This window comes from Botryllus schlosseri, chromosome 3, assembly GCF_051294905.1.
Source record: "Botryllus schlosseri isolate E-star chromosome 3, Bs_hap1, whole genome shotgun sequence".
Classification (NCBI taxonomy): domain Eukaryota; kingdom Metazoa; phylum Chordata; class Ascidiacea; order Stolidobranchia; family Styelidae; genus Botryllus; species Botryllus schlosseri.
This window is the reverse complement of record NC_137238.1, coordinates 25,354,546-25,369,244: the sequence shown is the minus strand read 5'-3', so window position 1 is coordinate 25,369,244 and position 14,699 is coordinate 25,354,546. Positions and strand designations below refer to the sequence as shown.

General features: G+C 39.9%; 1 protein-coding gene across 2 annotated transcripts; it reads right to left on the bottom strand.

Moving 5' to 3' along the window:
• Positions 1-1,602: 1,602 nt before the first annotated feature.
• On the bottom strand, positions 1,603-13,593 carry LOC145436193 (uncharacterized). Of its 2 annotated transcripts, XM_080313541.1 has the most exons (10): positions 13,413-13,591; positions 11,733-11,900; positions 9,703-9,870; positions 8,663-8,830; positions 8,234-8,401; positions 7,546-7,713; positions 5,419-5,586; positions 4,736-4,903; positions 4,043-4,213; positions 1,603-1,934 (listed from the first exon to the last, which is right to left on the bottom strand). In XM_080313541.1, exons 1-10 carry the CDS (start codon positions 13,524-13,526, stop codon positions 1,854-1,856), a joined length of 1,542 nt encoding a protein of 513 aa, XP_080169667.1. In that variant the 5' UTR covers positions 13,527-13,591; the 3' UTR covers positions 1,603-1,853. The 2 variants fall into 2 exon arrangements, with proteins under 2 accessions (XP_080169667.1, XP_080169668.1); XM_080313542.1 differs by lacking the exon at positions 1,603-1,934 and having other exon boundaries at positions 4,053-4,223; positions 13,413-13,593.
• Positions 13,594-14,699: the final 1,106 nt, after the last annotated feature.

The window sequence follows — 14,699 nt, the reverse complement described above, 5'->3', positions numbered from 1 at the left end:
TCTGTGGCAAGTGCACAGTCTTCCGCCGTTTTGCCTCTGCCATGACAGTAATATTTTTGCCTTCTATCATAAATTACAGCTACGCCTAAAACATTTAAGTAACAAGTGTTACATTACGACTATTAACTCACCAACCCACAATGCCCTTGTACATAACCACAACCACTACTAACAAAATCGACCTCATCAGAACAGAAAATGCTGCTGCAACTAAAACATTTAGCAAGGAACAAGTGTTGCATTACAACTATTGATGCATCAACCCACAATGCGCTTTACAAATTCCCGTCTCTACTAACAGACTCGACCTCCGCAAAACAGAAACTACTGCTACAACTGATACATTCGAAGAACCACTGTTACATTACTACTATTGACTCATCAAACCACAACACGCTTTTACAGTATTACAGCCGTCACCAACAGACTCAGCAGCAGCAAAACCTACTCCTTCTGTCAAACACGGTGAAGCACCCAAATCAGAGCTGACAGCCGCCGTCATCATTGAAGCATAACCGATTACCCAATCAAGAATCGTGGTTTCGTCATTGCCCGCCTAGTTGCAATTTCGCCGTCGGTGGCCCGCCCACTCTTTGGCAGCTACTTTCAAACGCTTTGTAAGAAATCTTAACGACGTTCCTGAGAGCTTCTTTCAGGCTTGTTGATGTTTTTAATCAATAATCTATAGAATAAGACATTACAACGCAGCATTTTCGAAATTTTTCAAATTTTGGACAACCCTAATGTCCACATTCAAGTCGAAATACAAGCAATTACTACTAAATAAATACTAGTCCATCCTCAAGATTACCGGACCACGACTGACCTATCGATCTCGCTTCCCATGACATGCCGCCCTATTTCTTGTCGCTTCCTTTTTCTATACTATCTTCTTTACCTTCATTCAGTGTGCAATGTGCATGCCTCCTCTTTACATCACCTAGGCCAAGGTGGGTGTCCGATTCCATAGACAACTCCTAGTCGCTTCGACATCTTCCTTTCTTTTCATTGTATCGCATTTTTTGTGGTGTATTGAACTGATAAAATTGCTAATAAACCAATGATGATTATGATGATGATTTATTAACAAAATAGATTAAAAGTATTCAGATTTCTGGCGACGCTGGCAAACCAAACGAATCAAAGAGCCGTAACTAAAGTCCGACCGATTAGATCGGTAAAAGATACGATACCAGTTGGGCTCTGATCGTAACACAGTCATAACATCCACATAATCGTTAAATTACATTATTTTACACATCAAAATACGATTACACTGTAACATAAAAGGAGATTAATATTATTATTATTGGTACAACACAGTGGCGCTTGTCGCTTTTTCAAGCTATGTGGTTGAATTGTGGTAATGTTCATAGTGTCTTTGTCTTTCGTAATCTTTGGGGACGGCTTTCATTCTCTTCTCCTAGTCAATCTTCAATCACCCTCACTAGCACGCGCCCCCAGCGTTGTCTCAGCTGCCGACTTGTAGCACGGCTCACTTTCGGTCTGGGCTTTTCAACGCAGCACCGTAGTAGTGGGATCGGCGATGAGGAGCCCAAAGAAACCTCCGACACGTAGATGTTGGTCAGAACCGGGATTCGAAACCATCCATTGGTGTCGTGACTGCAGTGCGTAACCAACTGCGCCACTCGCTTTCCCCATAAAAGGAGATGAAAAGGTACAACTGTTAAGAGCGGCATCACTAAATCCAATATGTCGGTAGTGTCATTAACAGTCGATCATCAACATTGTCTGATCAATCACATCACTCCGTTCAAATTCTCGATTTCGTTGTTTCGGATGAAATTCCAGACTTTGAAACGGTTAAGAATTTTGTCTTGTTCCTATTGCGATTACGCCGTTGATTCACGCATCGTTCCAACCGGTGGCGATTTGACAAACTTTTCTCCATCTGGAAGCTGGATACATAACGCCTGCAAAATTAAAGCAGCATCATAATTCAACACAGGTTTATTTGATAGCGAAAGCCAGGAAATCCTGTCCATAAGAATTTTCAATATTTTGTAGTGGTGATATAATAACGCTAGTGTTTAACATTTTTTCATATATTCGCATGTTTAGTGCTGCAATTCCGACGTCAACGATCTATCATTAAGTTCCACTATAAATGCCAATACCCAAGTATCGGTTGCCAGCTCGAGTCAGACCGAATTGGTAGGGTTGTAACCAAGTCACAAAGTTCCGAGTCACAAGTCAATCTCACTTTTATAGTTTTGACTCGAGTCAAGTCGAGTCATTTTCAATTCACCACCACTGATAGACGAAATAATAATAGTGTGACAACTTTACTATTCTTCGAAATTACAATGAAATGCGTGTCTTGGTAGACCCAGCATCGAGTCATAGGACTTGGTCCGAGTCATGCGCAATGACTCGAGTACAAGTCAAGTCAATACATAAATTGACTCGAGTCAAGTCTTGTCATTTTTCATTTTTGATAATCAAGTCGAGTCAGCAGAAAATCGTGACTCGAGTCAGTACAACCAAAATTCCTACCCCTCGTCACATGATCAGCGTAAGCGGTGTCTTACAAAAGCCTGCCATATTTTTAGTAAGCTGCATATCACTATTCATAATAAGGAATATATATTTATAAGGATATATAATTTAATTAGATATCGACGGCATTATCAAAATATCATCATCAAATGTAATATGACAATTGACCATGTTACTTGAAACAGCATGAAGACTGGGGCTACCGATTGGGAAAAGCTGTCAATGCCAAAGTATAGTAAAGCATATAATGCATCATATCTCTCCGATCTTAGCCAAGCTCATTGCCAAAGCCTCAAACACCTCCTTCACACAGGCACCTATTTACCGACCTAGATATGACGAACTCATATCATCTACAGTGCGACAGGACTGTCAGACCAGTTCACGCCTGATTAATTGTGAGGGCTGCTTAGAGGCTACTATCACAGAGAACTCACGGTAAGCAGAAACATTTATTAATATGATCATGATTGCCTGCTGCTCTGGTAAGATAGCGTGGTGGTCCAGAACACAGCTGCAGCACTAATTTGTTAAGAATTCGCGTCCGGCATCACTCCATCAGCACTACAGTATATCTTTTCATTCGCGCTCATTTTATCAAATTTTGCACCCCGGTAGGAAGCCCTAAGAGTTAGATTATTGCCTTCGGTCAGATTGATAGAGCAAGATGTGCGATTTATCTGGGACCACCACAGACACCAATGGTATAATAATCATATGCCGGGATCTGTTTTTGGAATATTATGGTCAAATATTATGATACGACCATTGACCACACTCAAATACCTATTTGAAATAGAATAACATGCGTCAAAACTCTACATAGTTGCAATATTGGCTTACAGTATTTGTGAGTATCCTGGAAAGTAATGAATAATTTTTATGTATTGTAAAATGTAGTGTGTGTATTCTATTTCTTCCGAAATATATTTTCATCATACTCATGTCAGTTTGTGGAAACACTCCCAATGTATCATGTAACATTGAGATATTCCATGACAATGTAGCAATTTTGTGGGCATACCTGTTTAGTGTCCGGATATCAATTGATGAATATGCAAAAAGTCAATTTAATGAAAAATACGCCTACAAATTTTAAATGCATTGAGCATAAGAGCATTGTTCTCTAATAGGACCGTAAACTTTAATTTGCAGTTCGGTGTGAAATTCCGTCCATCCAAACGTTGAAGCTGAGATAATATAATTGGTTGCCCGACATATGAGCATGCGACACAATGGAAAACGACAGTTCAGCATGGAACACATCAGCATGCGTCACTTCAGCATGTGACTGTATAACCCAAAAACTTACCCTAACCCAAAACATAGCCTAACCTAACCTAACCTAGCCTAACCTAACCTAAAACCTAACCCTAACCCTACCATAAATCCAGCCCTAACCTACCCCTAACCCGTAGTTTAACCCACATGCTCATGTGTCGCATGCCAAATTGTCGCATGCCGAAGTATCGCATGCTGTAATGTCGCATGCTCATATGTCCACGGACCAATATAATTGTACCTTCGAACTTTCGAGTCGGACCGTAGCTTTCAGTCTCTGCATCCTATCGGCATCTATTTCCCAGTTAGACAGGACCAGATTTTCCACAACAAACATCATCAAGTCACAAAGAACTGATACGTCACCTTCAGTTGCCGTTGAATTTGACCAATCAATCGAGAGTATTGGAATCTGAAACCAACTAGCATGAATATAGGATCAGTTAAGATAACGCGATTCCGCGGATCTGCTGTAAGGAAACTAGTATGGTAATTATTTGGTATACCTGCCAAATTGAAAAGTTTAACAGCTGTGTTAGTAGTACTAATACAGTAATTTCCAAAACAGAGATGGGCAATTACGAAGCCCTTTTGATTTCATCACTAAAGTTTTAGGTATATCTTTGAAATATTAACTCAATTGACACTATTTACTATTTAACGTTTACTTATTTTTGTGGCTCAGGGCCGTAACTGCAACACCCCAAACCCCTGATTGGGGTGACCTGTGCTTGCAAGAGCCTCAAAATAATTTCGTGAACGACATAAATTATAGAGTAACGACATACGACATAAATCTATCGGTAGATTCCCACAATTCACTGAAAACGCCTTGCGGTCTATTTGGAATGGATTGGCCATCTGTGATCTATCTCATGATCACGATTGCTGTAGTAAAATGCTGTGATCAGGTCGGCTGCATCAGAAAACTTACAGATGGATCATTGTCTTTACATCCGGTGTAGAATTCAGAGAGTTTCTCCCTCGTCAAATTGCAGTCTTCGAACAATATCTCTTTGCAACCAATAGGAGTGACTTTATCCTCGATTTCACGATTAGCTTTTCCTGGCGTTCCAGCGTTCTTTATTTGCCGGAGCGAGAACTATAAAAGTCAAACACTGTACCATAATTGACTGCTTCAAAATTGCAGGTCGCAAGCTGGGAAATATAACGTCGCGGGCCACGTGCTGATGATTCCTGGCCTAGAGCGAACTCTACCACAGCGCGTGAAGATATGCTGGTGATCTCACACCAGCCCATATCCTGATCCAGTGCAAAGGGCGGACAAAACGTGTCATTTTGTTGCCCACGAACAGGAAAACGTGATAATCAAGCAGAAATAGCGACAATCAGTGCAATTTCCATGACGCAAGGTCTGTTTCAGATTTGTGCCAAATTTTTTCATTGCCACCATGACATACCAAGAGATAGTAAATTGAAATTCAAAATGTTTAGATCACAGATGTCCAGATTTCTCTCTGCATATAAAACGTTTCGCAGGTTCAAACCTACGATGGTTCGTTTTATCGTGGTTCAAATGCGAATCGCGCGGTAGCAGCACCCATAATTATTCAAATACTTTAACATATATTTGGTGAAAAGAATTACAGAACTTACAGATGTTTGATTTTCCTTATCGGTGTTATCGAGACCTTCCAACATCTGTTCCGTCAAACCGCAGTTTCCTAACCATACTGTCTTACATCCCGTGATTTTGATAATAGAGGCGACGTCACGATAGCGAACCGATGTCATCATTTCATCCACTATCGACAGCTTGGAAATCTGAATTAATATAATATGTCCGATGCCATTGTCGCAACTAATGATTGCTGTAATGTCTGACATTCATCTCACGGTTGAATGATAATTGCATGATTTGTATTCATTTGTTTAATAGCTTAATGATTGAAAATTTGTTTATTATTTTGAATTATACTATATTTCACACATAAATGCTTTGTCTGGTCACTTCTCAATTATGACGTTTTGGTATAACTTCTCTCTTTTTACGACATCATACAAATGAATGTCAAACTCGACCCTGTACAAGCATTTTGGACTGGTTTGTTATCTATCACGGGGCGATAAGTTCAATTACGTTTATGAGAACGACAATTCATCAAAGTTGCAGTTGATATCGGCCTACTGTATTTTCACAAAACTGAAACCGTGAAAAGCATCGGCTAGCAAAGTAAGCGCAAGGTGGTCCAAGAAACTGGCCCGTTATCGTCGAAATCGTTCAGACATTGTATTTGTTTCTGTCGAATATGCCGGGGAATTGGCAAAAATCTAAAAATTGTCACATATTCGTCTCATCCCTTCAAGTATTTTTAGAAATGCTTTGTTCTTTAAATTACGATTGTATTACACTTAAATCATACGAATCATCTGTTGTCAAAGCCGGCTGAAAGTCATTACTTAGCTCATGATCAATTACTCAACCTGATATATTGAATTACCTCACCCTAAAATCCAATTCTCGTCAGTACGTTCCATAAAGTCTAGTATAATTTGCAGCCATCCCGCTGGTGTGGGCATTCCATCCGACAATCAAAAGCAAAGCAAGAGTCCAAGACCATTCCACAGTTCACTTTGTGAAATTTAATTTATAGAATCTTAAGAAGGGTATAACATTGATGATTACATGGACGGGTGCGATATACTTTTCGGATGTTATGATCTACCAGCCTACTGGCAAAAAAGCTAAAAACTGAGCATCCTACAGTTATATCATCGGTCCGTGCCTTCCAGCTATTCGCTGCCGATATCACCTGGGACCACATGGACCAGGGTTGTAACCAAGTCACAAGATTCCAAGTCATTAGACAACCTCACTTTTATAGTTTTGACTTGAGTAAAGTAAGGTCATTTTTAATTCACCACCGAGTCAGCTAGTAGAGGGCCAAGTCCGGGTCATAGTATTTTGACTCGACTACGAGTCTAAGTCATTATGTTCATTGTTCACTGTTCAGTTTTGAGTTCAATAAGGTTCAACCCACTTTCTTCAACTCTGCTCAAGTGATATAGAATGACTTGCATTCGTAATACAGCAATTTTCCTCCGTCATGACCGTTTCTGGTTCTATTTGCAAAGTATCAGGAAGTTCGAAGTTACATGAAATATGTGTCTTGACCATCCTATTCTCGAGTCATATGACATGGTCCAAGTCAAGTTAGTACAAAAATTGACTCGAGTCGAGTAATTTTACACATTGGGGAAAGGACTCGAGTCAAATCGAGTATAATTATGACTCGAGTCATTACAACCCTGGATGTCAGCCGTTTCACCTATTAGAACATACGGATATCATTGCTGCAGGTTGTCTTGGTAAGTTTTACCTATCTTACCAAACACGCTTCGCGATCCCTAGGAAATCCATCTAACCTCTATCGTTTAATGCGTCATATCTCTCCGATCTTAGCCAACCTCATTGCCAAAGTCACAAACACTTCCTCCACGCCGGCACTTATTTACCGACCTGGTTAATGACGAACTAACATCATCTACAGTGCGACAGGAGTGTCAGACCAGTTCACCCTGGATATCAGCCGTTTCACCTATGAGAACATACGAATATTATTGCTGCAGGTTGTCTCGGTAAGTTTTACCTATCTTACCAAACACGCTTCGCAATCCCTAGGAAATCCATCTAACCTCTATCGTTTGATGGCGATTACCAAAGTGGGCATCCTAGTCTATACAATGTACGACGCACGAGTGCGTTACATTAAGCGAACTCACAGAGAGATTGTTGTCTTTACATCCGGTGTAAAATTCAGAGAGCTTGTCCCTCGTCAAACAGCAGTCTTTGAATAATATCTCTTTGCAACCGGCGGATTTCAGTCTAAATGCGATTTCTCTATAATCTGGGGCAAGCATTTTCGCATCGCTTATACTCAGAATCGAGACCTACAAAACAATAATTCTTAAACCATAGTCGATAAACCTATAACTATAATGTTGTTGGAGGTCGATTCATTTTTTTTGTTTAACCCAAAGACCAGAAAATTTGAATTATTTAGGATGCAGAACGACATGTTCGCCTGCATGGATTGCCAGAATGGAATTTTTAATTTTCCTGATGACGCTGTCGTTAATATACATTGCTAAGAGCATATTATTAATATTAATCTACGTCAAAGTAAGCTCTACCAATCTAGCCACTTCGTTTGTCATCAATTTATTTGTGACATACGATAGTGGCTCAGTAGAACCAGGCTACACAATCTTTGAATAACTGATTGTGTTGTTTCAGCCATTAAAACATAGATCGGTATATTATTACTACACCCTACACGTTATCTCGTTAGGTTCTATCGAAAACGCTTCGCGATCGTTAGGAAATAGATCCACAATATATTGTGTGATCGCGATTGCTCCTGGAAACACCAGTACGCAATGCTAGTGTACGTTACATTTAAAAACTTACTGATAGATCATTGCATTTACATCCAGTGTAGAATTCCGACAGCTTTTCCCTTGTCAGACCACAGTCTTCGAATATGATCTCTTTGCAATCGACGGACTTGAGTGTGAATGCGATTTCATGATAAACGTCGGCTGACATTCCAGCATCTTTTATTTTCAGAACCGTGAGCTGTAATATAAGATTTTTTTAAATCATAATCGTTTGCTTTAAGATTAAAATGTGGATTAGGTTCTATATACATCTCTGTTAAAAAATACAGAAATATGAGTTTTTATATGTATAGCAATATGCAAATGGTGAAATTACCAAGAAAGTTTACGATGTCCGTGATGCCATCGCCAAATTCAGAATATGGCCCGTGTTACAGTGATTTCGTGAAATAAATTATTGAGACTACGACAACATCATTATCAAATCTTAAAAACTTACAGACATTTGCTTTTGCTTCCCGGTTGTTCCGAAACACTCCAATTTCCGTTTCGTCAAATCGCAGTAGGCGAAAAACACAATCGAACATCCAGCAATACGGACTGTATCAGCGACGTCACTATAGACTTCTGATGTCATCATTCTCTCTACAATCACAAGGGTGGATACCTGGATAACAAGACAACGTCCGAGATGTAGTATTAGGATCAAGTGACATTGAATCATTGCCCATTTTGACTCGAATCAAGTCAAGTCACACGATTTTTAGAGATTGCACTGAGTCAAGTCACAAAGTCATGTCGAGTTGTCGAAGTAAGCGGCATGGTTCTTCAAGTCATTGTATGTTGCAAGATGATTGAAGTACACATAGAGTTGCTGCTAATTCTGAATCGAGTAACCAATAAATAGTTAATAATGCATTCCACAGGGCGCTGTAGCCAAATAGATGATATAATATTAAACCTCAGACGGTTGAAGCAAATTGATGTGATGTGTGCACAATCCACCCACATGTCAATACGATAGAATTTAAGCCCACGCCAATTGTTGACGAGTAATGTAATGGTATAAAATATGTCAGTCCCAATAAAATTATACAATAGGTTCGTTAAGGTGAGCACGGAGCACTCTATAGAACAGTATAACACTGCTGTAGATAGATTACTAAGACGTGAGATATAATACCTTTGTTTTCTATCAATTTATTTGTGACAAGCCGCAAACTGCTACCCGCGGGCCAAATGCAGCCTAGAACCACCGCTTTACTTGTACTGTTGATATAAATAAATGCAGCAATATAATTATGCGTCTGCCAATACAAGGTGATCATCAGTGTCATGCTATTGAAAGTCAAACCGATGACGGCAAGATACGTCAATCATTCCTCAATTTCCCATTTTTGACATCGATAAGCGGAATAAGGTTCATTAGAATAAGATGCTTTTGTGCCTAAATTATTTTCCGGCTAATTATCGAAACAATAATGTTCGCGTTTTGGGTTCAAGTTGATATCGTGTCAATGAGAAAGTTTGTCGACTTACTGAGACTTGGCTCTCCTCGCAGCTATCCCTGAAACATTTCAGTTTTTCCTTTGACAGATTGCAGTCACCGAATTGCACATAATTGCATTCGGTGGCTTTGATGACAGCGGCGACATCAGAATATGCATCTGAAGGCATTGCACGATCGGAGATCATCAGTTTCTGAAGCTAAACGAAAAGAATTTCTACTCTAGTCTGCTTGGTGACAACATAGTGTACTAATGGTGTCGACACAGCGAGACTGAACGGCTCACTGCATTTGGTTTACGGCTTACTTTCCATTTCACCAAAGGCAACTTCACGGCCATTTTTGACCGGCTTGCCGAGCTCTAAATTCGATAAAACGGGTATCAATGGAAAGCTGCTGATGTACAGATAAGCATAGGCGCCGAACCTGGGTATGCAAGGTATGCCATGCACACCTAAACATTTTTTTAGGTATGCGGCATACCTAGAATTCGGTTTGGCTTGTATCGGCATAAACCCCGATTGTGTTATTTAGAACAAATCGCAATGTATTTCCGTTTACGACATTACCTGCTGCCGCCTATGTGAGCGAGGTAACCTGTTGCGAGCGGGCAATTAGCGAGAACCGTGTTGCCAATTAGCGATCCTGCTGAGATGATCGCGAAATTATGTCATTGATTGCCGTGCGCTCGGCAATCGTCGCTTGGGACGCTTGTCTGATTTATCGCGTCTCGAAAAAGCCTAGTTTCACTGGCTTGAACAATCACATCAGCAGTAGGCCCGGTGCGTACTGAACCATCGCTAGCCTGCACTATCACATCTGCATTGACGCGCACGATATCATCGCTTGCCTACACAATCGCATCTGCAACAGGCCTGGTACGAAAGATATCATCGCTGGCCTGTGGCCAACCCTCGCGTCTCGAGCCTAGCATGCGTTGGCTCCAATCTCTCGATGGCTTGAAGACAATGCAGTTAGGTGTATGCTGATTCGCGATTTTAATTAAAGAGTGACATCGCAAAACTGAATGACATTGAATGTCCGCAGACATGTGCGATTGTGCGTGCGCCGTGCGTGCGTAATTGAATTCCGCTAATACTTAAACATAACTATCAGAAGATGTGTGTCAAGGCTTGAATTGTAAAAGACGAGAAAGGTTTGAACAACCTGAAATCGGTGCCATTATAGAACAGATTCCGTAACAACTCGGACATTTTGCCTTGCGCAAATCGTCGCCGAGGTTACGTAATACGCGTTGATAAGCAGCGTATTTAATTCTACGCGAGCGATCAGGGACTCGCTAATTAAAAGCACTTCCGGACTCGCTAAAAAGCTTAGCATACGCACAAGTTCGTTAACACGAGGAGATTGTATAATCGGCATTTACGCATGCACAGCCCTCATGAATTGATGCTATATCAACTTTAATTATCAATTCCGTCAGATTATGACGTCATTCCTTTGTGACGTCATCGAACCTGCATACCTAAGGAAAATTAGAGTTCGGCGCCTATGCAGATAAGTTTTATTCTGTTCATGGTCCTGGAACCACCCAATTTCAGCCTCAAAATTTGCATTGTGATCGAGTTTGGCATTGTGATGTATCAATTCTGTCTGGCAAAACGAGAATGAAGCTAAGAGAAAAAGTAGCCAGACAACACTGCTGTGTGATAGTGTGCACAATGTGCAAACGGGTTTAAAATGATGTAGTGTCTCGTTTCCGCTAATCCTGGACAGGAGTAACTCTATGAGGTGATTCTACATTAAACCTATTTTGAATTTCAAACTATTGTGGTTCTTGAGATCAAGGCTTTTGATGGAGGACAGCTCCTTTGAGATAATAATTTGAAAAATATTCATGGTTCGATGCATTGAAAACAACTAGTAGGTGTGAATCATGAAATTATGACCGACGAATATTGGTAAACTATAGATTAAATGAAGGACATCATAGGCTGTATGCACAAGGTGAAAATTGTTTGATTTCGTGACAAGATAACGGACAGTTTATTATTGTTTAGTGACATTGCTTCTACAAAATAACTGACTTTTCTTGACGCACCTTGATATCCTGGTTCTGGCATCCTTGCAATAATCCTTGCAACCTTGTCTTGGTGATATGGCATTGTTGAAGCACCAACTCTTTGCAATCTGTCAGCTTCAGAATGTGAGTGAGTATTTCATACACATCTTCCTCTATTGAATTCTCAGCGATACCCAGCCTGCGTAACTAAAATAAGCATATAATGTTGACAATTGTTTTGTGCAAAATATCAATTATTGACAACAATCAGAAATATTCGGAAAAAAGGACCTACCAATAATGACTATGGTGTCCCAAGATAATGAACTTTTATGCATGAAGTTATTGAAAATTTTAATGTTGGTGTTATGGCTTGGCGAAATTGAGTATCTTGGTGATTCCATTCCCAAACGAGTATTAATATTCCAATCGAGTGGAGTTTACCAGGATCAAATGACATCATGGTGATAATATTGACGGGGAAAGTCAGAAAATACACCCGTTGCGGCCACTAGGGGAAATAACACTATTCGACGTAATTGTCATTCTAAAAGCAGCAAAGTATTCCAGCTGAGGTGATTGCCCGTGAATTCGGCACTTGGTATTAGAGCGGGGCATGGAGAGTCTAGGCCAGTGGTTCTCAAACTTTTTTTAGACAAGCCACCCTTTATGATAGTGAAAAATTTTGCCACGACTTCATCGTTATATCACAAAATGCAAACAGAATGCCAGCAATCCCACGGATGGTCTGATGACATGGAAGGTTGTGACTGTTGACGAGAGAATTCTCAAATATGAAATTCGGACTATAAAGAGAGCAAAAACTAATAATTGGAGATAAATCGCGAATTTTTTTTTCAGTTGACAGCAGCTTTGCGCCTTTCTTCAGATGCTTTCACGCGGCCATAAATCGGACATGTTGCATTTTGGAACTGTTAGGTTTTTACACCGCGACCAAACTTCAAGGCGCCATCCATATACCAGCCGTCGGGCCGAAAGAACAAGTTCAATACCAGGTCCGTATTGTATTGAAGAGCTTCATGGAGGTACAGAACTTCAATATACAATTGAATTAACCAACAAATTCAGGGCCTTCGCCTGTTCTGGGTTAAGCTTCAGGGGATGAGTCAAGGGCGAGCTTTTATCCGAACGTGATGCGTTCGTGTTCGAAAGTAATAAATCTAGGGACATGCTGCTTTATGAGGCCCCTGAAAACATTGTGACGTTCTTTCCACATAGCCACAATCACAGCGGCGCTTATATTCATAGACTATATTACTTTGCTGAAGAGTATGAAGAACGTCTTCACGTGTTGCAGGGAGCAATTGAGTTGTCGTAAAAATCACGTTGGTGCCGACCGTAGAAATCAATTTTTTTCAATCCGGATGGAAATAAGACCAATCCATGGTATTGGTATGTGACTCATGCATTAAATGATAGATCTTATCACGCTCAGACACAATAGCAACTTGTAGAATAAATATAAACAGCCAGAAGAGGAGAGAATAACCAATAACCTGGTTCTTCGCCACTACTGAGAAACTCGGTCGCCTGATTATTGAATATGTTGCAAAGAAATCGTCATGGAATTTTGGTTAATTTAATTCTACCTACCGTGATCCATCTTTATGATATCATTATGCAAATTATAGTATCTAGCGCGCTTCTAGTACCGTTAACACGAGCATGCGCAAATAATCTTTAACTATGCCTACTTACTAAGAATTGGTGTTCCTTACATCTCTTCCGGAAACTTTCCAGTTCCTCCTTTATCGAATCGCAATTCATGAAGTACATGTATGGGCGTTCGGGGGCTTTGGTGACGGCTGTCATATCAAAATATGGATTGTACTATTGAATATGATCTGATGAGTAAGCTGTGTAATAGAAAAAGTATTAATTTCATTGGAGATGTTTTGTTTATCAAGGTTGAAATGAATAATTTAAGAGCTTCAAGAGCCTCATGTTAAAATGAATATAATAAAGTACTGCAACAATGCAGAGATATTAGTTCCTTGGAGTAGAAGTATAGCTAACCAAAGCATTATAGGTTTAGCTCGCTGACTACTTAACCTGGAATCCTGTATCCTGATGAGATCTTCTTAAGACGGCAATATTACACAAGACATACGAATATATTTCAGACGTTGTTACAAGTAGGTTTAGCAAATGAGTCTACTGATTCTCTTGAATCAGGAGTTTTATACTAGAGGCAAATTACTCTAGTACAGGATGTCTCTCGGTTGAGTTGAGCATTCGAGTAACACTCACCATGATGATGATATCACAACAGATTGTACTATGTCAAACTTCAAATATATAACTTTTATGCCACCTCTCACCTCAAAGAACATAATGCCTGTTATCCGTCACCCGTCATTAAGGATACTTTGGTATTTTTTGACCGTACCGATTTCATTGGATTTCGTGACAATGTTGTGGGATGATCATGACTTCGAAAATGTGTCATTTCTTGTAACGTTCGTTACTGTGTCTCGTATGCTACGACACGGCCAATCAAGGTTCCAACGCTTCCTCGGTGGAAAATAGTATCAAAATAACTAGAATATTCATTAGCAAATTAACTTTCAGTTGCGTGCGAGGAGCGTATAATTTCAGTACTTGAAAAAATCGTCTTTTACTACTCGATTCGAATCATTAGAATTAATACTCGATTCAGAGGATCTAGTGCTGGATTCACCGCTATGGGATGATTATGGGTGATTATGATATTTGATCCATATATAAGCTTGTGAGTTATTCACCGTATAGTATTGGAATTCGGATACAAGTGAATCATGTATTCAAATAAGACGCACGGTGGTCATAACAAGAAAAAAAAGAAATCAAAGTGAGAATATGACATTCTTGACTTGGGCGCGAAAGAGGCGATCCCGGAACCAGTCGAAAACAAAATGTGTGACGTACGAAATTGACGTCGCTCAAGAATTTCACAACCAATGACTAATTACGTTATATAAAAACTAGGCGAATTTATTATTGCTC

Bases quoted from the DNA above. Each gene is read 5' to 3' on its own strand.
- LOC145436193 (XM_080313541.1), bottom strand. From the start codon at position 13,526: ATGACAGCCGTCACCAAAGCCCCCGAACGCCCATACATGTACTTCATG. The intron at 9,871-11,732 runs GTGCGTCAAGAA...CTTTTCGTTTAG, and splicing joins GCCAGAACCAGGATATCAAG to CTTCAGAAACTGATGATCTC. The intron at 8,402-8,662 runs GTAAGTTTTTAA...CTTATATTACAG, and splicing joins GGAAGCAAAAGCAAATGTCT to CTCACGGTTCTGAAAATAAA.